The sequence below is a fragment of the Coregonus clupeaformis genome, chromosome 33 (genome assembly GCF_020615455.1).
Source record: "Coregonus clupeaformis isolate EN_2021a chromosome 33, ASM2061545v1, whole genome shotgun sequence".
NCBI lineage: Eukaryota > Metazoa > Chordata > Actinopteri > Salmoniformes > Salmonidae > Coregonus > Coregonus clupeaformis.
The window spans coordinates 20,038,493-20,063,077 of NC_059224.1; the positions used below are offsets into that span (position 1 = coordinate 20,038,493).

Consider the following 24,585-nt stretch of genomic DNA (forward strand, 5'->3'; position numbering starts at 1 on the left):
TTCGCCACTCACTGGAGCGAGAGGCGCGCGGAAGACCTGTCAACGAATTATGAGTGTGGATCGTATATTCGATGAGCTTGGACACTTCAAAAGGTAGCCAGAACAATAATGTAATTTCCACTTTAATTGAACTTGATTTTGGAGAGAAACATATGTAGTGCATTGCGTCATTAGCGCGTTAAAATGGGATAAACATTATCCGTTAGAATAGCCTATATTTCTTTGTTTCATTCTCACTATATTCAAAACACTTGATGTAGCCCTATAGTCAATGTTTGTATTTTTTGTACATGGATAATATTCTGTTTTTGTTAGGCTACTTTATAAAGAAAAAAACCATTTTTTTTTTAAAATATTACAGTAGGATATCATAAATGTTTGGGAGTCATTTTACTTAATTGTGCATTCATCAATCATAGTGAAGTCATTTCTATGTGTTGGATAGTGAAGGGTTTCATTCCTTTGATGCAACTTCCTCATGTTGTCCTTTTATTGAACCCCTAGATTCCAGAACATAACAGGACTCTCCCCTCATCTCTTCTCCTCCTAGGTTCCAGGCATGTCTGTACTTTGCTGCTGTCTTCCAGGCCATAGCCTGTGGAATCCATTACCTGGCCTCTGTGTTCCTTGTGGAGAGGCCAAGCTTCGTCTGCGCACCGCCGGGTAACATAACTGACGTCCTGTACGGGAACTACACAGGTGCTTCCCTGGAGGAGGTGCTACCGTTCTTTAAACCGGCGAACGGGCCCGTGGTGGTGCGGACCGCGGAGGGCAAACAGTGGGAGCTCAGCACCTGCCAACGAACCCAACGAATTAACCCCATAGACTTTACCTACGAGCAGCTCATCAACAGGACGACAGAGAAGTGTGACGGGAACTACCATTACGTGTATGACCACAGCGAGGTGTATCAGAGCATCGTGACGGACTGGGACCTGGTGTGTGACAGGGAATGGCTGGCCAAGCTGTGTCAGCCCACTTTTATGATTGGTGTGCTGGTCGGAGCGCTGGTGTTCGGGGACATCGCTGATAGGTAAGAGGAGCTCTCCCCACCTACCTATTCCCAAATATGGGGAATGTGTCTGCCTCCTGCGGTGCCTCTGTGCCCCTCCCCAGCTGTGCCCCTGTGCCCTGTACCTCCCTGGCTGTGCCCCTGTGCCCTGTACCTCTCTGGCTGTGCCCCTGTGCCCTGTCCCTCCCTGGCTGGGCCCCTGTGCCCTGTACCTCCCTGGCTGTGCCCTGTACTTCCCTAGCTGTGCCCCTGTGCCCTGTCCATCCCTGGCTGTGCCCCTGTGCTCCTCCCTGGCTGTGTCTCTATGCCACACAGCGCAGGGAAAGCTGTGACACACTTTGCTCAGAAATTGATTGGTTCTCTGGTTGTTTGGATTTGAAAATCCAACAATTGTAATGGAAGAGGGCGGTGCTTGGGGGCTGTCAATATGGTGGGGTATAGTACAGCATGGCATTAAGAGATGACATCCTATTTAGTGAAGGGGAAGATGAGCAGTTAGATGGTTTCTTAGAGTTAGACAGACTACTAGGCTACTTCCATACTCATACACTGGGGCAGTATGCATGCGGCATTAGCCAACTTGTTCATTGATTTGTTCCATCTGGTCTGGCGGACTTGAGTCACATGCAGGCACGTTCACACGCTCACACACACACACAAACAAACAACATACACACCTATGAACTCAGCCACTACTGTTGTGTAGCGATGTACAATTTCAACCCAAACTGCTGCCATGTGGCTGACCCTGTGGCTGACCCTGTGGCTGACGCTGTGGCTGACCCTGTGCTGCTCCCAGCTTTTTGTCTGTCGAACAGTATTTTAACCATATTTGTTCTGCTCTGGATCAATGCCTTGAGTCACATGCAGTCACATACTCACACAACAAACAAACCAACTCAATCACAACTTCTGTGTGGCCATGTGCAATCCCCAGTCAGCAATACAATACTCATATGAGCTTGTGTGACATTGAATAGTTTTCTTTCAACTCTTCCCATGTCGTCAGCTACAGTAGATAGCAGAGGGCCTTTTTTGTAAATGAAGCATGTCTCTTCCTCTAGAACAGGGGTGTGAAACAGACGGCCAGTGGGCGGTTTGAGTAAAAGAGTGTACTCAAAATGACTAAAACCAAATGGAAACTGTGTAGAAATTAAAATTGACTTACATTCATAGTGTCTTGAGTGTGTCCAGCTCGCTAATAATAACTGAAATGACAGTCCGGGAGCATAGAAAATTCCAGAAACGATGGATAGAGGACCGAATGTAGCCCCCAGGGCAAAATTAGTTTGACACCCCTGCTCTAGAATCAATGGCTCAGTCAGTCAGTATGACAGTCAGCCACAACAGAGGCCTAACTATTCAACTGTACACCCTAACAAGTAATCCTAACTTTTCACATTCTCCCCCCCCTCTCCCTCTCTCTCCTCTGTCTCTCAGGGTTGGCAGACGGAGGATCCTGATGATCACCAGCCTGTGCCAGTTTGTGTTTGGTGTAAGCGTGGCATTCACGGGGAACTACTACCTATTTATGGTCATACGCTTCCTGCTCGCCATGGTACGTGTGTGTGTGTGTGTGTGTGTGTGTGTGTGTGTGTGTGTGTGTGTGTGTGTGTGTGTGTGTGTGTGTGTGGAGAGGAATGTAGTGTAGGGCATGCAGTAAGGAGACACAATAAAATATTATCTTATGGTAGAATCCTAACTTTACTTAACATTTCAAACTAATCTCCCTAGACATACTGTGAGTTCTTGATTTATGCAGAAGTCAAGTTCAAGAATGCAGTTATATTCATATATTAGTTAGTATTCATCCAGTATTTATTTTTGTCAGTATTAGATTATGTGCCTAAAAGGAATGACAGGTTGTACTAGAGGCAAAGGGAGAGAGTCGTTAATATTACCAGGACACAAGGCTATAAACGGTTGCTTACACAGTAGGCCCTATGTTGTGCCCAGACACCCTGTGCTGTTCATAACAGAACACATATACACACATTCTCAGTCTTACGGCCAGGTGTCTGTTCAACCGTACATTCTCTCTGACCATTGCCAAATTCTGGTCTTGTTCATATTGTAGTCTGTGAATACACACACACACACACACACATGGTTGGACATCACTCACCAACCATTATTAGCATTGTTTTGCATCTACTTTATGGACAATTAGCCACTGAACTGATGGAGGGGTCATCTTTAATCAAGATCTCTTGATTATTAATGAATGGGAATCTTATGACAGAACAGATGTGTGGCTGTATGTGTGTTGTGTGTGTGTTGTCACATGCCTCTATGTTGGCCAGCCCTCTCAGTAGAGGGTGTGGCTTATGTTTGACAAACAGCCGAGGAACAGCTGACGACAGTGAAAGAAATCGTGGAAGAGTTACATATTTGAAATGTCCTTTTAATAACCAAAAGCACAATCAACAAGACTATTGCCCTTGTATATACAGTGGGGGAAAAAAGTATTTAGTCAGCCACCAATTGTGCAAGTTCTCCCACTTAAAAAGATGAGAGAGGCCTGTAATTTTCATCATAGGTACACGTCAACTATGACAGACAAAATGAGAAAGAAAAATCCAGAAAATCACATTGTAGGATTTTTTATGAATTTATTTGCAAATTATGGTGGAAAATAAGTATTTGGTCAATAACAAAAGTTTCTCAATACTTTGTTATATACCCTTTGTTGGCAATGACACAAGTCAAACGTTTTCTGTAAGTCTTCACAAGGTTTTCACACACTGCTGCTGGTATTTTGGCCCATTCCTCCATGCAGATCTCCTCTAGAGCAGTGATGTTTTGGGGCTGTCGCTGGGCAACACGGACTTTCAACTCCCTCCAAAGATTTTCTATGGGGTTGAGATCTGGAGACTGGCTAGGCCACTCTAGGACCTTGAAATGCTTCTTACGAAGCCACTCCTTCGTTGCCCGGGTGGTGTGTTTGGGATCATTGTCATGCTGAAAGACCCAGCCACGTTTCATCTTCAATGCCCTTGCTGATGGAAGGAGGTTTTCACTCAAAATCTCACGATACATGGCCCCATTCATTCTTTCCTTTACACGGATCAGTCGTCCTGGTCCCTTTGCAGAAAAACAGCCCCAAAGCATGATGTTTCCACCCCCATGCTTCACAGTAGGTATGGTGTTCTTTGGATGCAACTCAGCATTTTTGTCCTCCAAACACGACGAGTTGAGTTTTTACCAAAAAGTTATATTTTGGTTTCATCTGACCATATGACATTCTCCCAATCCTCTTCTGGATCATCCAAATGCAAACTTCAGACGGGCCTGGACATGTACTGGCTTAAGCAGGGGGACACGTCTGGCACTGCAGGATTTGAGTCGCTGGCGGCGTAGTGTGTTACTGATGGTAGGCTTTGTTACTTTGGTCCCAGCTCTCTGCAGGTCATTCACTAGGTCCCCCCGTGTGGTTCTGGGATTTTTGCTCACCGTTCTTGTGATCATTTTGACCCCACGGGGTGAGATCTTGCGTGGAGCCCCAGATCGAGGGAGATTATCAGTGGTCTTGTATGTCTTCCATTTCCTAATAATTGCTCCCACAGTTGATTTCTTCAAACCAAGCTGCTTACCTATTGCAGATTCTGTCTTCCCAGCCTGGTGCAGGTCTACAATGTTGTTTCTGGTGTCCTTTGACAGCTCTTTGGTCTTGGCCATAGTGGAGTTTGGAGTGTGACTGTTTGAGGTTGTGGACAGGTGTCTTTTATACTGATAACAAGTTCAAACAGGTGCCATTAATACAGGTAACGAGTGGAGGACAGAGGAGCCTCTTAAAGAAGAAGTTACAGGTCTGTGAGAGCCAGAAATCTTGCTTGTTTGTAGGTGACCAAATACTTATTTTCCACCATAATTTGCAAATAAATTCATAAAAAATCCTACAATGTGATTTTCTGGATTTTTCTTTCTCAATTTGTCTGTCATAGTTGACGTGTACCTATGATGAAAATTACAGGCCTCTCTCATCTTTTTAAGTTGGAGAACTTGCACAATTGGTGGCTGACTAAATACTTTTTTCCCCCACTGTATGTTACCGTGTGCATGTGTATGCTAATGCTTGTATATCTGTGTGTTGTATGTGTTTGGGCTAATATCTGGGTCATTCCCAGAGGATAAGGTTTGACCTAACCACAGTCTGCTTTCAGGATCCATTTACTAAACACAGATCAGAGGATAAGACACATGACACTAGCTTTCAGGCATTAGATTAACTTTCTGCATCAACAGTAAAGTGTGTGTGTGTGTGTGTGTGTGTGTGTAGCCTATATGTGATTTGAAGCTCTGGCCCTGTGTTGTGTTCCCTCCCTCTCGGCAGGTGTCTAGTGGCTACCTTGTGGTCGTGTTTGTGTACGTGACCGAGTTCACCGGCAACAAGGTGCGCACGTGGACCTCCATGCACGTGCACGCCGCCTTCGCCGTGGGCGTCATGATGGTAGCGATCACGGGCTACCTGGTGCGGACCTGGCGGAGCTACCAGATCATCCTCTCCACCTGCACCTCCCCCTTCCTCTTCTTCTGCTGGAAGTTCCCAGAGACGCCCTTCTACCTGATGGCTAAGGGGAGGCTCCAGGAGACCCAGGTCCTGCTGGACTCCATAGCCCGCTTCAACGGCCTGGAGCCTGGCCGCCTGAGGGCCGAGAACCTCCTGGAGCCCGAGGAGGCTCTGCTGGAAAAGGAGGTGACAGCGGGAGTAGCCCAGCCGGTGGAGCCCGAGAGGAAGCTGAGCATCCTGGACCTGTTTGGGACGTGGAGGATGGCATGGAGGACAGTGACGGTGTGGGCCGTGTGGTTCATCGGCAGCCTGGGTTACTACGTCTTCTCCCTGGGCTCCGTTAACCTGGGGGGCAACCAGTACATCAACCTCTTCCTGGCTGGTGAGACTGGGATGGGGGTGTGTGTAGGTGGGGAATATGATGTGGATGTACTGTATGTACTATGGGTGTGTGTTTATTGAATGGGTGATTATAGGAGTGACCATGGAGTGGCTACGAATCAAGCTATATATATTTAATACCCTATCAAGCAAAAATGTATTCATATAGTACATGTAGCTGGTCATGGACAGATGGGCATTCTATACACTGAACTACAGCTGCTGAACTCTACTACTGTATATGTGGCTGATGTTGATACTGAGACAATATGGGCTGGCTGAGGTAGCTATAGACAGACAGACAGGCAGTGTTGTGTGGTGCTGCTGTTAGGTGGTGCTGCTACTAGGTGGTGCTGTTAGGTGCTGCTACTAGGTGGTGCTGTTAGGTGCTGCTACTAGGTGGTGCTGCTACCAGGGGGTGCTGCTACTAGGTGGTGCTGCTACTAGGTGGTGCTGCTACTAGGTGGTGTTGCTACTAGGTGGTGCTGCTATTAGGTGGTGCTGTTACTAGGTGGTGCTGTTACTAGGTGGTGCTGTTACTAGGTGGTGCTGTTACTAGGGGGTGCTGCTACTAGGTGGTGCTGCTACTAGGTGGTGCTGCTACTAGGTGGTGCTGCTATTAGGTGGTGCTGCTATTAGGTGGTGCTGTTACTAGGTGGTGCTGCTACTAGGTGGTGCTGCTATTAGGTGGTGATGTTACCAGGTGGTGCTGTTACTAGGTGGTGCTGCTACTAGGTGGTGCTGCTACTAGGTGGTGCTGATACTAGGTGTTGCTGCTATTAGGTGTTGCTGCTATTAGGTGGTGCTGCTACTAGGTGGTGCTGTTACTAAGTTGTGCTGTTACTAGGTGGTGCTGCTACTAGGTGGTGCTGCTATTAGGTGGTGCTGCTATTAGGTGGTGCTGTTACTAGGTGGTGCTGTTACTAGGTGGTGCTGCTATTAGGTGGTGCTGCTATTAGGTGGTGCTGTTACTAGGTGGTGCTGCTACTAGGTGGTGCTGCTATTAGGTGGTGCTGCTACTAGGTGGTGGTGCTGCTACTAGGTGGTGGTGCTGCTACTAGGTGGTGGTGCTGCTACTAGGTGGTGGTGCTGTTACTAGGTGGTGCTGCTGCTAGGTGGTGCTGCTGCTAGGTGGTGCTGCTGCTAATTCAGGCTCCTACAGCGACAGACAGAGTTGTGTTTATACAGACAGAGCTGCTTCTGGCCATGTAAACACAAGCAGAACTGTCTGTGTCTGGTCTGGCCCATGGCTCAGCATGTTGACTATTCTGTGTTGACTATTCTGTTTATACTACAGGAAGGATACTGGACAGAATACTGCTTTGGGCTTTAAGTTAATGTATGGGCACCTCCACTGTAACAGACAACTGTTTAAAACTGGATGTGCCGTTGGATGTATACATCGTTTTAAAGTCATTACCTAATGTGTGTGTTGTGAAGCAACAGAACTAGTTGTGTTTCAGTTTTCTCCCGTTCTGGTTTCATTTAGGACAGATCAGGGCTGGATTTCCCAAAAGCATCGTAGCACTAAGATCATCTTTCGTACATTTAGTTTAAATGAAATTACAATTATCTTAGTACTACGATGCTTTTGGGAAACCCAGCCCAGGTCAGTAAAAGATACTATATATTTTTTAACCATGATTCACTTTGTTGGACACAAAAATATCTCACTAGGTATTTAGGCTAGGTACTTGTGGAATGCACATGTAATGAGGGCAATGAGAATAATGTAATAAGCCTATATTGTGTTTGGAAGATCTTTTTTTAAGAAAGAGCCACAACCCCCACTTCCTGCTCAGAGTAAGCCTAGCTGTCTGTGGCTCTCTTTTTGCCTGCCATCTAAACTCAGCAAAAAAAGAAACGTCCCTTTTTCAGGACCCTGTCTTTCAAAGATAATTTGTAAAAATCAAAATAACTTCACAGATCTTCATTGTAAAGGGTTTAAACACTGTTTTCCATGCTTGTTCAATTAACCATAAACAATTAATGAACATGCACTTGTGGAAGGGTCGTTAAGACACTAACAGCTTACAGACGGTAGGCAATTAAGGTCACAGTTATGAAAACTGAGGACACTAAAGAGGCCTTTCTACTGACTCTGAAAAACACCAAAAGAAAGATGCCCAGGGTCCCTGCTCATTTGCGTGAACGTGCCTTAGGCATGCTACAAGGAGGCATGAGGACTGCAGATGTGGCCAGGGCAATAAATTGCAATGTCCGTACTGTGAGACGCCTAAGATAGCGCTACAGGGAGACAGAACGGACAGCTGATCGTCCTCACAGTTGCAGACCACGTGTAACAACACCTGCACAGGATCGGTACATCCGAACATCACACCTGCGGGACAGGTACAGGATGGCAACAACAACTGCCCGAGTTACTACAGGAACGCACAATCCCTCCATCAGTGCTCAGACTGTCCTCAATAGGCTGAGAGAGGCTGGACTGAGGGCTAGTAGGCCTGTTGTAAGGCAGGTCCTCACCAGACATCACCGGCAACAACGTCGCCTATGGGCACAAACCCACCGTCGCTGGACCAGACAGGCATAAAGTGCTCTTCACTGACGAGTCGCGGTTTTGTCTCACCAGGGGTGATGGTCGGATTCGCGTTTATCGTCTAAGGAATGAGCGTTACACCGAGGCCTGTACTCTGGAGCGGGATCGATTTGGAGGTGGAGGGTCCGTCATGGTCTGGGGCGGTGTGTCACAGCATCATCGGACTGAGCTTGTTGTCATTGCAGGCAATCTCAACGCTGTGCTTTACAGGGAAGACATCCTCCTCCCTCATGTGGTACCCTTCCTGCAGGCTCATCCTGACATGACCCTCCAGCATGACAATGCCACTGGCCATACTGCTCATTCTGTGCGTGATTTCCTGCAAGACAGGAATGTCAGTGTTCTGCCATGGCCAGCGAAGAGCCCGAATCTCAATCCCATTGAGCACGTCTGGGACCTGTTGGATCGGAGGGTGAGGGCTAGGGCCATTCCCCCCAGAAATGTCCGGGAACTTGCAGGTGCCTTGGTGGAAGAGTGGGGTAACATCTCACAGCAAGAACTGGCAAATCTGGTGCAGTCCATGAGGAGGAGATGCACTGCAGTACTTAACGCAGCTGGGGGACACACCAGATACTGACTGTTATTTTGATTTTGACCACCCCCCTTTGTTCAGGGACACATTATTCAATTTCTGTTAGTCACATGTCTGTGGAACTTGTTCAGTTTATGTCTCAGTTGTTGAATCTTGTTATGTTCATACAAATATTTACACATGTTAAGTTTGCTGAAAATAAACGCAGTTGACATTGAGAGGACGTTTCTTTTTTGCTGAGTTTAGCAAATACCTCAGCTGTTTTCTCTATGCTCTCAAGTATCAAAGGCTAAACAGTCTCGTCACCAGGACCTTTCAGTCAAATTACGGCCACTGCTGGCCCAGTTCCAGATGTCACCACACAGAATGTCACCATGCCCGCTGCCTTGCTCTGACATCCTCTGTGATTGTCTGTTTCCAGGTGCGGTGGAGTTCCCCTCCTACCTGATTGGCTGTTATGCGATGGACCGGGTGGGCAGAAAGAGGACATGTGCCACGGCTCTGCTGCTGGCTGGAACGGCCTGCATGCTCATCATTGTGGTGCCAAACGTATGTACAAGCAATCGTGTGTGTGTGTGTGTCTGTGTGGGTGTGTGAGCTAGAGAGAGATCAAAGGATAGGAGCCAGTGTGACAAATCCCTAACCATTCAGAATTCATGTTAGTACAAATGGCCTGTGCACAGAAGGTTACATGCCCTGACCTACAGTGCCTTGCAAAAGTATTCATCCCCCTTGGCGTTTTTCCTATTTTGTTGCATTACAACCTGTAATTTAAATTGATTTTTATTTGGATTTCATGTAATGGACATACACAAAATAGTCCAAATTGTGAAGTAAAAAAATAAAAAATAACGTGTTTAAAAAAATTCGACTAAATAAATAATGGAAAAGTGGTGTGTGCATATGTATTCACCCCCTTTGCTATGAAGCCCCTAAATAAGATCTGGTGCAACCAATTACCTTCAGAAGTCACATAATTAGTTAAATAAAGTCCACCTGTGTGCAATCTAAGTGTCACATGATCTCAGTATATATACACCTGTTCTGAAAGGCCCCAGAGTCTGCAACACCACTAAGCAAGGGGCACCACCAAGCAAGCGGCACCATGAAGACCAAGGAGCTCTCCAAACAGGTCAGGGACAAAGTTGTGGAGAAGTACAGATCAGGGTTGGGTTATAAAAAATCCTACGGAGCACCATTAAATCCATTATAAAAAAATTGAAAGAATATGGCACCACAACAAACCTGCCAAGAGAGGGCCGCCCACCAAACTCACGGACCAGGCAAGGAGGGCATTAATCAGAGAGGCAACAAAGAGACCAAAGATAACCCTGAAGGAGCTGCAAAGCTCCACAGCGGAGATTGGAGTATCTGTCCATAGGACCACTTTAAGCCGTACACTCCACAGAGCTGTGCTTTATGGAAGAGTGGCCAGAAAAAAGTCATTGCTTAAAGAAAAACATAAGCAAACATGTTTGGTGGGAAACTCCCCAACCATATGGAAGAAGGTACTCTGGTCAGATGAGACAAATATTGAGCTTTTTGGCCATCAAGGAAAATGTCTGGCGCAAACCCAACACCTCTCATCACCCCGATACTAAATACAGGGAATTTCTTGAGGGAAACCTGTTTCAGTCTTCCAGAGATTTGAGACTGGGACGGAGGTTCACCTTCCAACAGGACAATGACCCTAAGCATACTGCTAAAGCAACACTCGAGTGGTTTAAAGGGAAACATTTAAATGTCTTGGAATGACCTAGTCAAAGCCCAGATCTCAATCCAATTGGAATCTGTGGTATGACTTAAAGATTGCTGTACACCAGCAGAACCCATCCAACTTGAAGGAGCTGGAGCAGTTTTGCCTTGAAGAATGGGCAAAAATCCCAGTGGCTAGATGTGCCAAGCTTATAGAGACATACCCCAAGAGACTTGCAGCTGTAATTGCTGCAAAGGGTGGCTCTACAAAGTATTGACTTTGGGGGGGTGAATAGTTATGCACGCTCAAGTATTCTGTTTTTTTTGTCTTATTTCTTGTTTGTTTCACAAGAAAAATTATTTTGCATCTTCAAAGTGGTAGGCATGTTGTGTAAATCAAATGATACAAACCCCCCAAAAACTCAATTTTAATTCCAGGTTGTAAGGCAACAAAATAGGAAAAATGCCAAGGGGGTTGAATACTTTCGCAAGCCACTGTAAAACCTTCAACTTAAACCTAACTCTAACTGTAACCTGACCAATACTGGCCAATGTGTGTACATGTGCATATGTGTGCGTGTGTGTTTAAGTGGTGGGATTCAACAGGTTTGCTCCAGCAGCAGCCAATAGTTTTCTGCCCTCAGCAGGGAGGGATCTCCATATCTGTTACTAATGGTCCATAGCCAGGCGTATGCACAGATGGGGCTCTATCTTTAGCCAAAGTGCCAAGAAATCAACCTGGCCTTCTAAACGTCTGTACACGGCCCTGCCCATAGCAGCCAACAGATAGAGAGAGGCCTGTTATAGTATAGTTTACTGTTGATTTGCTGCGTCATGGAAACAGCCTGAGTTATAGTACTGCAGGTGCACTGGGTCAGATTGGTTGAGCTGGAGGAGAGTTATACTGCCATACTCCAGCCTAGTGTTAATTTTGGCATAATTGTTTTATTTTGACTATAATAACATTAAGTCTTAGTCACATTTTTGTCATTTGAATAATTATTTAGTCTAGTTATTGTCAAAATGATGAAAACGTAAATGCCCTTTTCTTTTTAGTCATAATTTTAGTCACATCACATTTGTATTGCCTCATTAACCTATAGTAAACATAAATCACTGACTTCCATGTGCATAAACATTTTCCTACCAACATGTTGTTCTGCATAACATCCTATTGCATGGTTCTCTTCCCAGAAGAACACATTACTCTGCAGCAGATTCAAAATCTCATCCCTTGACAGGGCTTTAACATTTCCCCCAGTGCCACAAACTTTTTCAGTTGGTGAGACCAGCCCATGATTTGGTTTCCCCATTATAATTTTTTTGCGGCTTCACGCAATTAAAAAAAATGTTATCATTCACTTAAAGTAATTTGCAGTGCTTTAGACTATGTAATAGACTACTGAGATGGTAGTCTATTCAATAAATAAGTTGTTTCATCTAACATGTCCAAGCAGCAATGCATGATTCAAGATATTGTGATGTGCAACCTAATCCAGTGGTTGTCATTAATTGTGAGTTGACAATTATAGGCTATTGTTATATTCTACTGTTAAAATAAGGCTCCAGAATTTTATGAATTTTGTGGTTCAATAGAGATTAATTTGCCTACATCTTTATGTGCACTAATATCTTAGGCAAATTTATTTTGGGGCTTATTCACCACATGAGGAAGTGAAAACTCCAAACACATTAGCTAGATCGCTAACAGTAAATATAATACCCAATGCTAGTAGTCATGTATTAATCTAACAGTAAATGTAATGTCCTAAAAAAAACGTTGTAGTTGCAGCCTGCTACCCTATGCACTCACAAAGGCCGATGCGCATTTCGCACTCTTTGTATCTTAAAGCCATATCAAATATCTCGGCTGTAAACTAGTTGCTATTGAGCTCAATATTAAGAGATGAGAAATAAAAAATATACCAACAGAAAGCTGAGAACGACAGTAGTTGTTTCCAAAGCTATGTATTTCCCGCAAATAGATTTTAAAAAAATTTTATACAATCAGAAGCCTTTTTTCTCTCTCCCCAGCAGAACAGGCCCCAGTGAAACAGGCCCAGAGGCTGGGCAGACACTTTCATTACAGCAATCATGAGGATAATGCACTTTACTGATTTTAGCCACACAAAACATAGGATGTTTTGAAACATTTGAGTGAGGTGACCATGTAACGAATGTTCAGCTCGCACGTGAACAATTACACATTTAACTCTCACAGCCACCTGCTAGCATTATCAATCTGTTATTAGCCTACCTGAGCGTATATATTGCGATGATGCTCTTTCAGATGTCTCTTGAGGTCAGTAGTATTATTCCCTGTCAACTCGTCAAACGCTGTCTTCTCCCGTGGAAATGTTGCATTCGGTCTTGTTTGAATCTACACGATAAGCAAAGTGTCTCCAAACGTTGCCCCTTTTTCTACCGGGAGCTTTTACCACTGGAAGAGTAGCCATGCCGTGTGCCTTATTTGCATCAATGATTTGTTGCTGCCAGATTGCAAATAAAAAAATAGCCCCAGACCTTTATTCCCCCTCCACCAAACTTTACAGCTGGCACTATGCATTGGGGCAGGTAGTGTTCTCCTGGCATCTGCAAAACCCAGATTCATCCGCCGGACTGCCAGATGGTGAAGCGTGATTCATCACTCCAGAGAACGCATTTCCACTGTTCCAGAGTCCAATGGCGGCGAGCTTTACACCACTCCAGCCAACGCTTGGCATTGCGCATGGTGATCTTAGGCTTGTGTGCGGCTGCTCGGCCATGGAAACCCATTTCATGAAGCTCCTGACGAACAGTTATTGTGCTGACGTTGCTTCCAGAGGCAGTTTGGAACTCGGTAGTGAGTGTTGCAACCGAGGACAGACGATTGTTACGTGCAATGCACTTCAGCACTTGGCGGTCCCGTTCTGTGAGCTTGTGTGGCCTACCACTTCACGGCTGAGCCGTTGTTGCTCCTAAACATTTCCACTTCACAATAACAGCACTTATAGTTGACCGGGGCATCTCTAGCAGGGCAGACATTTTATAAACTTGTCACGCCCTGGCTCTGGGGACTCTCGTATGTTGAGCCAGGGTGTTAGTTTCTATGTTTTGTGTTGTAGGTTGTGGGTCTAGTTTTGCATTTCTATGTTGGCCAGGGTGGCTCCCAATCAGAGACGGCTGTAGCTCGTTGTCTCTGATTGGGAGCCATACTTAGGTAGCCGTTAGGCATTCGTTTGGTGTGGTTTCTTGTTCCGTATTGGTTTTGTGTAGTGTAACCAAGGACGTCACGTTATCGTTTGTTGTTTTGTTCGGGTGATTATTCTAATAAATAAATAAGTATGTTCACATTCCACGCTGCGCATTGGTCCTCTCTTCCCGACGATCGTGACAAAACTGACAATATTGGAAAGGTGGCATCCTATGACGGTGCCACGTTGAACGTCGCTGAGCTCTTCAGTAAGGTCATTCTACTGCCAATGTTTGTCTATAGAGATTGCATGGCTGAGTGCTCGATTTTATACACCTGTCAGCAACGGGTGTGGCTGGACTAGCCGAATCCACTAATTTGAAGGGGTGTCCACATACTTTTGTGTATATATAGTGCAATTTAGTCTTGTTTCGTTTTCGTCAACCCAAATAAAAAATATATTTTGTTTAGTTATAGTTTTTTCTGGGTCTATTTAGTCAGTTATCGTTTCGTCAATTGCCACTGAAAAATAGGGGTTCTCTATGTATACACACACTATTTATACGTACGCACGAACGCATGCACACACACACACACACACACACACACACACGGAATTGCTCAGAAGGCCACATACCACACAGCTCCATGTACATGAGCAGATAGCTCAGCCAGGGAGGGATGCCAAAGACCGTGAGGGGGAGAGGGAAAGAAAGAGGGGAGGGGTGGTGAGAACAAACAACTTTTTTTTCAACGATCACACTACTATTTCTCAGTTTAATGATCAGAGCTTATTTCCTCAGGTTGAAATTATGTGTTCCAGCGCTAACTGGTTGTTGACTGATTCAGGGAAAACGTCATCCGTTAGTGCCTGTGACGTGATTGGCTGAGTAATCAGGAAACAGATGTTTGAAAGTGTTTACAGTCTTATTGATTGCTCGCTCGCTCTCTCTCTCTGTCTACCTTCCTCCCCTCTCTTTCTCTGTTACTTCCTGTCTCCCCCTCCTCCTCCTTTGTTCTCCTTGTTTTTGTGCTTCAGGACATCGAGGTGTTAGCCATCATCCTCAGTATGACAGGGAAGTTTGCTATTGCCATAGCCTTTGGCCTCATCTACTTATACACCTGTGAGCTCTACCCAACCATCATCAGGTACAGTACACACTGTGAGCTCTACCCAACCATCATCAGGTACAGTACATACTGGGAGCTCTACCCAACCATCATCAGGTACAGTACATACTGTGAGCTCTACCCAACCATCATCAGGTACAGTACACACTGGGAGCTCTACCCAACCATCATCAGGTACAGTACACACTGGGAGCTCTACCCAACCATCATCAGGTACAGTACACACTGGGAGCTCTACCCAACCATCATCAGGTACAGTACACACTGGGAGCTCTACCCAACCATCATCAGGTACAGTACACACTGGGAGCTCTACCCAACCATCATCAGGTACAGGACACACTGAGCTCTACCCAACCATCATCAGGTACAGGCCACACTGAGCTCTACCCAACCATCATCAGGTAAAGTACACACTGTGAGCTTCATGTATCCAACATCCTTAATGTATCCTGACAGATGCTATCTATTATATTTGTGTGTGTGTGCTCCCCTCAGGTCCCTGGCGGTGGGTAGTGGTAGTATGATGTGTCGTGTGGGCAGTGTGGTGGCTCCTTTCTGTGTCTACCTGGCTGACATTTGGCAATACCTACCACAGGTAAACAACAGACACAGACAGACACAGACAGACAGACAGACAGACAGACAGACAGACAGACAGACAGACAGACAGACAGAGCGAGCATGTACAGCTGAAGTCGGAATACATACACTTAGGTTGGAGTCATTTTAAAACTCGTTTTTCAACCACTCCACAAATTTCTTGTTAACAAACTATAGTTTTGGCAAGTCGGTTAGGACATCTACTTTGTGCATGACACAAGTAATTTTTCCAACAATTGTTTACAGACAGATTATTTCACTTATAATTCACTGTATCACAATTCCAGTGGGTCAGAAGTTTACATACACTAAGTTGACTGTGCCTTTAAACAGCTTGGAAAATTCCAGAAAATGATGTCATGGCTTTAGAAGCTTCTGATAGGCTAATTGACATCATTTGAGTCAATTGGAGGTGTACCAGTGGATGTATTTCAAGGCCTACCTTCAAACTCAGTGCCTCTTTGCTTGACATCATGGGAAATTCAAAATAAATCAGCCAAGACCTCAGAAAAACAATTGTAGACCTCCACAAGTCTGGTTTGTCCTTGGGAGCAATTTCCAAATGCCTGAAGGTACCACGTTCATCTGTACAAACAATAGTACGCAAGTATAAACACCATGGGACCACGCAGCCGTCATACCGCTCAGGAAGGAGACGCGTTCTGTCTCCTAGAGATGAACGTACTTTGGTGCGAAAAGTGCAAATCAATCCCAGAACAACAGCAAAGGACCTTGTGAAGATGCTGGAAGAAACAGGTACAAAAGTATCTATATCCACAGTAAAACGAGTCCTATATCGACATAACCTTAAAGGCTGCTGAGCAAGGAAGAAGCCACTGCTCCAAAACCGCCATAAAAAAGCCAGACTACGGTTTGCAACTGCACATGGGGACAAAGATCTTACTTTTTGGAGAAATGTCCTCTGGTCTGATGAAACAAAAATAGAACTGTTTGGCCATAATGACCATCATTATGTTTGGAGGAAAAAGGGGGATGCTTGCAAGCCGAAGAACACCATCCCAACCGTGAAGCACGGGGGTGGCAGCATCATGCTGTGGGGGTGCTTTGCTGCAGGAGGGACTGGTGCACTTCACAAAATAGATGGCATCATGAGGAAAGAAAATGATGTGCATATATTGAAGCAACATCTCAAGACATCAGTCAGGAAGTTAAAGCTTGGTCGCAAGTGGGTCTTCCAAATGGACAATGACCCCAAGCATACTTCCAAAGTTGTGGCAAAATGGCTTAAGGACAACAAAGTCAAGGTATTGGAGTGGCCATCAAAAAGCCCTGACCTCAATCCTATAGAAGGTTTGTGGGCAGAACTGAAAAAGCGTGTGCGAGCAAGGAGGCCTACAAACCTAACTCAGTTACACCAGCTCTGTCAGGAGGAATGGGCCAAAATTCACCCAATTTATTGTGGGAAGCTTGTGGAAGGCAATTTAAATGCAATGCTACCAAATACTAATTGAGTGTATGTAAACTTCTGACCCAGTGGGAATGTGATGAAAGAAATAAAAGCTGAAATAAATCATTCTCTCTACTATTATTCTGACATTTCACATTCTTAAAATTAAGTGGTGATCCTAACTGAACTAAGACTAGGATTAAATGTCAGGAATTGTGAAAAACTGAGTTTAAATGTATTTGTCTAAGGTGGATGTAAACTTCTGACTTCAACTGTATTATAACATACCCTTACATTTTTCTTCTTCCACTAACTCAATTTCCTTTTCTCCTCTCTTTGCTTTTTCCTCTCCCATAGCTGATCGTGGGGATCCTGGCATTTATAATAGGTGTTCTGACCCTGTGGTTACCAGAGACCCTGGGTGAGCCCCTGTCCAGCACCATGGAGGAAGCTGAAGCTCTAGGCAGGAAGAAGAGCCCCAAGGAGGGAAATAAAGACCCTGAGGAAGGGTTGGAGATTAACTTGAACCAGAGCAACTAGCTGGACGTCAAGCCTTGAGGGACACACCTCACCACCAACCAGAGAGAAGGAGGGGTCCACAGATAGAGAGACGGGGAGAAAGTGGAGAGAGACTACTGGAAACGGTGCCAAGAAACCAACAAAAACAAACAACTGCAAAAACCAAGAACATCTAAATTAGACGTTTTGTGATTAAAGTATTTTTTGACATTTTGTTCTGCTAAGTGACCAATTTCAGAGCTGGTATGCTCTGGTTGAGCCAGCCAACCTCTGAGTGCCTTGGCTGCAGCTGTTTACACATAGACAGAGGGAAGTGAAGTGAAGGGGGTGTATTCATCACATCTCAGTCTCCTGATGAGAGCCACATGAAACTGAGCCTCATGATCGGCATTCACGTCATGTGTGCCTTCCAATCACATCAACCAATGAATTTACACATAACGAGACAATCTTAAGTGGTGTGTGTGTGTGTGTGTGCAAGAGATCGAGAGAGAGAGAGAGTGCATGTGTGCGTGCGTCCCTGTGTGTTTGTGTGTGTGTGTGTGTCAGATTTGATATTTCACTCACTGAGACTGTGATTTAGTGCTCGATTCAATTAGATCTGCTTTAGCCAACGGCGGTGTCAGAGGTGGAGCTGTGTTAGTGCTGTCAAATCCATTATTATTATTATTATTATTATTATTATTATAAGTTGCTCCTATCAGAGATACTTTTGAGGAATGGGAAACTCCTTTGGAATTGTATTAACGGCCATTGTGTACTTTGCCCATGCGTTGTCAATGGGCCGCGTGGAGCATTCTGGGACAACAAGAGCTCTCCTTCAAAGAGTGAATGGGAGTCAATTGGGAACTTGTTCAAAAACCCAACATTAGCATGAATTTTGTCAACAAGAAGTACAACATTACAAATCTTTTTTCCGAGATGTGGGATAATTAACTTCTGTAATATTGTATAGCTTTGGCATGGTGACATTACATACTTTCGAGGAAAATAGGCTGGTTTCTCGACTCATACCCTGACTTTGAGAAGGAATTGCGTGACAATTAGTTTAGCAACCGCGTGATGCAGCATGACAAAATGAACACAATTGGTCATCAGTATGCTGGGTGGGGCGTTATACATTCCTCCATTTATTGACCAATGGGATTGCTATCTCCTACTTTCTCTAATATCTCTGGCGTTATACCTAAAGCGGACATTGCCACTGGCTGCACGGAGTCGCATTAACAAAAATCCCATGCAGCCTTGTTTACAAGTTTGAACACTGGAATGTGAGATGTAATCTAGCCTACACCTAGATTAGGTTGATAGACATCCTCATTATTTAGTTTAGTGATTTTTCAATTTGAGCATATTTAGCCTACACTTTCTTGTTCGGTACTTATAACGTGAGTGGGGTGGGTGTGGCTCTCTGACACCGCCAAAACATCCGCTATGTGGGTGTCTGCTATCGCTGGTTAGTGCTTGACCTGATTGAATCTAGGCCTTAGTTACCTCTATTCAGCCCGATAATCATCTAGTGCAGCTGTTTTTGCCTATGTGTTACAGATGATGCTATTGTTATGTAATTTTAAGTGTACTTTGTTTATCTGAAGTCCTTACAAACTCGCGCACACACACACACACATGTTTGTTTTACTATCCTTGTGTGGACCAAACAATTGATTCCTATTCAAAATCCTATTTTCCCTAACCCTTAACTTAACCCCTAAACCTAAACCCTAAACCTAATCCCTAACCCTAATTCTAACGCTAAACCTAAACCTAACCCCTAAACCTGAAATAGGTCCGAATTTTCCTTCCTTCATAGCAAACATTACTTTTTTTTGGTCCAAAGGAACACACATGAATGTGTTTGTTTTTTGTACAGAAGTGTTTCATGTTAGTATTCTTATTTTTCATTTAAAGGAAATGTAAAAGGAGATCCATTCTTGCCTTTCTCCTAGTTCATTTAGGTAGTTAGGTTTCTAGCCTTCTTAACGTATGCATTAAGCCTGTATAAAGTCTGTACTACTGTACATGAAAACAGAAAGCTCCTTTTCCCCAGCACTGTTGCTGCGGTCATCAAAACAACACATTTTTCTACATTTAACAACATCAGCATTTGGCCTAGGACAGCCAAGAGAGGAAATAATCATCCAAAAGTATCTCAAATTGATTGTGAAGCTCAACAAAGTCACTTATAGATGAGTTGAACATGATGCGTGAAAAATGCTACTATCTGTAATATCACTTGAATGGGATTTGTGCCACAAATGCTAAAACTTTTGCATTTGGAACCAGTGCCAGGGAAACTAAACCAAATCATGGATTGCTGTCTATAGACTGCTAACAGCGTAAGGAAACCAATGTGTAATTTAGTCATTTAGGTGAACTATCCCTTTAAGGATCATCAGGTACTGCTGGAATGTCTACCACTGGTCACTCAAAACATTTACAAAGTATTTATATAATAGCGCTCACTTTAGATTAGTGACTGTGAAAGACTACGTAATGTTAAGTAAATGGTTTATCAATGTGGGAGTAATTATTAATGAACACAATTTTTAAATGCCACCCAAATGGTATATTATAGACCGTTGAAATAAAGTGTTACTTTTCGGAGAAAGACAAGTGTGATGAGCTGATGCATGGGCCCCGGTGGGAGAAAGAGGGAGAGAGAGAAGTGTGTGAGTAGGTGTATGTAACAGAAATAGCAGCAACAGACATGCCTAAGTCAGGCTAGCAGTTTGATCTACAGCCTACTGATACACACATGCACACGACACACACACATGGACACAAACACACACATCCATGAACACACACACACACACACACGTACCTAAAATAGTTGTTCTGCTAACCCATTGACAGGAATAGTTTGGTCCCATGTCTGACAGTGTCTCGAAAACTAGAACAAACTAGGGTAGGGAAACCACCTGTCAATTACATTGGGACCTTATAGCAGGGCCGGCAGGGCCCCACAGCCTTGCGGGCAAGCCATTTTAGTGGCCCCCTCCTGACGGCAGAGAGAAAAATGTAATTTTTTAATTCCTGCAACTCTACACATTTTGCAAGGGTAGTAGGGAAAATGTTGCAGCTGTAAAGCAAGCTTTCTGTAATATTACACATTTTGCCATGGGACGAGAGAAGTTTAGCAATTTTCTAACAAATGTCATCCAACTCTACTCATTTTGGGGCAAAGATAAATTTTTTTGCAATTCTACAGCTAATTTCTTGCATTTCTACCCATTTTGCCATGCGGTGGAGAGAAACTTTTGCATGTTTAAAGTTAATTTCCTTAAATTCTACACATTTCGCCAAGACTTATGCCATGTTAAAGGTCCAATGCAGCCGTTTTTATCTCAATATCAAACAATTTCTGGGTAATAATGAAGTACCTTAATGTGATTGTTTTCTATTAAAAAGCTCTGGCGAAGGCCTTGAGGCCGATACGTAAAGCTTAATAAAGAGCAGTGATACCAGCAAGAGCAGTGTGCCGGTTTCTTCTTTTTTCTCATCTTATTCAACTGTTACCAGGCACCTGCAACAAAGATAGCTCAGATGTGTGAGGGCCTTTTGATTTTTTTCTATTAAAATGGAAAAAAATAAACAGAAATAGCTTCTTAGCAAAGAGCAATTTCTCAAGCAGGAATTTTGTTAGGACTGTCTGGGAGTGGTCTGAGTGGGGAGGAGAAACCACATTTGTTTAAGCAAGTCAGCCATGTTTTTTTAAAGGCAGTAAATGAGGCTGAATGAACTGTTTTGCTGACAGACAAGGCTCCGCTGATAGCCAGGTGTAGCAGTGGTAAGGATTCACTCCATGGTGCTGAAAAGAAAGCTTTATGTAGGCCCTAACAGTTTGTGGGCGCCGTTTGTCACCTTTATAGTGCAATTGTCCACAGTTGAAGTCGGAAGTTTACATACACCTTAGCCAAATACATTTAAACTCAGTTTTTCACAATTCCTGACATTTAATCCTAGTAAAAAATCCCTGTCTTAGGTCAGTTAGGATCACCACTTTATTTTAAGAATGTGAAATGTCAGAATAATAGTAGAGAGAATGATTTATTTCAGCTTTTATTTATTTCATCACATTCCCAGTGGGTCAGAAGTTTACATACACTAAATTAGTATTTGGTAGCATTGCCTTTAAATTGTTTAACTTGGGTCAAACGTTTCGGGTAGCCTTCCATAAGCTTCCCACAATAAGTTGGGTGAATTTTGGCCCATTCCTCCTGACAGAGCTGGTGTAACTGAGTCAGGTTTGTAGGCCTCCTTGCTCGCACACGCTTTTTCAGTTCTGCCCACACATTTTCTATAGGATTGAGGTCAGGGCTTTTTGATGGCCACTCCAATACCTTGACTTTGTTGTCCTTAAGCCATTTTGCCACAACTTTGGAAGTATGCTTGGGGTCATTGTCCATTTGGAAGACCCACTTGCGACCAAGCTTTAACTTGCTGACTGATGTCTTGAGATGTTGCTTCAATATATAAACATAATTTTCCTTCCTCATGATGCCATCTATTTTGTGAAGTGCACCAGTCCCTCCTGCAGCAAAGCACCCCCACAGCATGATGCAGCCACACCCATGCTTTATGGTTGGGATGGTGTTCGGCTTGCAAGCATCCCCCTTTTTCCTCCAAACATAACGATGGTCATTATGGCCAAACAGTTATATTTTTGTTTCATCAGACCAGAGGACATTTCTCCAAAAAGTATGATATTTGTCCCCATATGCAGTTGCAAAGCGTAGTCTGGCTTTTTTATGGCGGTTTTGGAGCAGTGGCTTCTTCCTTGCTGAGCGGCCTTTCAGGTTATGTCGGTATAGGACTTGTTTTACTGTGGATATAGATAATTTTGTACCTGTTTCCTCCAGCATCTTCACAAGGTCCTTGCGTCTCCTTCCTGAGCGGTATGATGGCTGCGTGGTCCCATGGTGGTACCTTCAGGCATTTGGAAATTGCTCCCAAGAATGAACCCGACTTGTGGATGTCTACAATAGTTTTTCTGAGGTCTTGACTGATTTATTTTGAATTTCCCATGATGTCAAGCAAAGAGGCACTGAGTTTGAAGGTAGGCCTTGAAATACATCCACAGGTACACCTCCAATTGACTAAAATGATGTCAATTAGCCTATCAGAAGCTTCTAAAGCCATGACATCATTTTCTGGAATTTTCCAAGCTGTTTAAAGGCACAGTCAACTTAGTGTATGTCAACTTCTGACCCATTGTAATTGTTATACAGTGAATTATAAGTGAAATAATCTGTCTTTAAACAAATGTTGGAAAAATTACAAATGTTGGAAAAATTACAAAGTCCTGACCGACTTGCCAAAACTATAGATTGTTAACAATAAATGTGTGGAGTGGTTGATAAACGAGTTTTAATGACTCCAACCTAAGTGTATGTAAACTTCCGACTTCAACTGTACTACATAAGGGTTCCCCAACTGTTTTTATATATAAAATACATTTGCTCCAAACACTTGGGGTGCCCCAAGTTTTTTGAGCAAATTTATTTCATATATAAAAACAAAATTGTTGGACATAAAAGACTGTAACATCACCAGAAAATCAGCTCCAAGTGATTTACATTTTGGAAATCTGTTCCAAAGTATTCCCACGCATGATAGAGAAATACTGTATGTGATTGTATACAAATGTAAGCAAGGTTTGAAATGATTATGTTTTAGTTAAATATGATATATGTTTGGGCTTCTTGTGGTCAATTTGCAGTCTACAAATGATTTGTAATTATGTTTCGGCCCCCTGACCATCCGCTCAAGAAAAAGTCGGCCCGTGGTTAAATCTAGCTGATGATCCCTGTACTACATATTCCTTTTCCATATGGACAATGTCTTCAGAGTTCACCTGAGGTACCCTAGAGAGAGTTGAAGACTTGGGTGACCTGTCAGTCAAGCTGTGACATGGAGATACCACCACCTGCTGGTCAGTTTGAAAGCTACAGTCAAGTACATCGATGAGAATGTAATTAACATCCCCTCCACCACTCAACCACTTATCGGTTTTACGGGTCGCGTAGGAGAGAGAACAGAGAAGAGCGGGTGGAGGACAGACTTTTCCCCAAATATCTGATGTCTGATGGAGGAGTAACTCGCAGTGGAAACTGACAGTGTTCTGACATAAACATTCCCTTCCAGACAGATTTGATCATTGCTCAATGGTTGAATGATCTATTCATGCGGTAACGAATCAGCTGTTGGGGTCTTGGTTGTCCTCTTCCAGGGTCTCTGGGGTGTTGTGGACTGGGTATTTTTCTCTCAGGAAGTAGGCCTGGTGGGCAGGTGGTCGGGAGACACTTGAGGCCAATGTTCTTGTTCATCAGGTGGAACTGGAACAGCACTTACACAGGAATAACCTAGTACTTCTTGTTTATCAGGTTGCTAGCACATAACAGACTGCATTTATTTCATGGATTCAGGGCTAGGTGGGTAAACGTACAGTCAATGTATCCTCTTGGATTGGAAAACAATAGGCATGCACTGCTTTATTGTAGAAAAAATAATTGATAGGAAGCACAGATAGCAACTGCAATTGTTAGGTTTTTATTTAGAAAACTGTCTGAGGAGATTGAAATTAATGGATTCCATTTATTGTAAAACAGTTCAGCCATTTCTTTAAGATGTTCATATAATTTTATTAGGGATATTTTACTCATCTTTAGATACTATGAATAGCTTGATAGTACAAATTATTTCAACGCTGTAAGAAAACGTTTTTTTCCTGAGAATCCTTTCTGGAATGAATACATAATAATAAATTAAACTGTCAAAAAGAAAATCCACACTGAAGACAATGACAGTACAATGACTACAGTTCAGACCCCTTGACTTTTTCCACATTTTATTACATTACAGCCATATTCTTTTTCTCATCAATCTACACACAATACCCCATAATGATAAAGCAAAAACAGGTTTTTGAATATTTTTTTAGAAAATCAGCCCTTTATGGTAGAGTGGCCAGACGGAAGCCACTCCTTAGTAAAAGGTATGTGACAGCCTGCTTGGGGTTTGCCATAAGGCACCTAAAGGACTCTTAGACCATGAGAAACA

At 43.7% G+C, this 24,585-nt stretch overlaps 1 protein-coding gene across 2 annotated transcripts; it reads left to right on the forward strand.

Annotated features, from left to right (window-relative positions):
• LOC121548769 (solute carrier family 22 member 16) lies at positions 1 to 19,199 on the forward strand. 2 transcript variants are annotated; one of them, XM_041860317.2, is made up of 8 exons: positions 1 to 93; positions 551 to 1,033; positions 2,453 to 2,570; positions 5,346 to 5,904; positions 9,417 to 9,544; positions 14,902 to 15,011; positions 15,492 to 15,591; positions 17,362 to 19,199. In XM_041860317.2, exons 1-8 carry the CDS (start codon positions 50 to 52, stop codon positions 17,542 to 17,544), a joined length of 1,725 nt encoding a protein of 574 aa, XP_041716251.2. In that variant the 5' UTR covers positions 1 to 49; the 3' UTR covers positions 17,545 to 19,199. The 2 variants fall into 2 exon arrangements, with proteins under 2 accessions (XP_041716251.2, XP_041716250.1); XM_041860316.1 differs by lacking the exon at positions 17,362 to 19,199 and having other exon boundaries at positions 14,902 to 15,582.
• Positions 19,200 to 24,585: the final 5,386 nt, after the last annotated feature.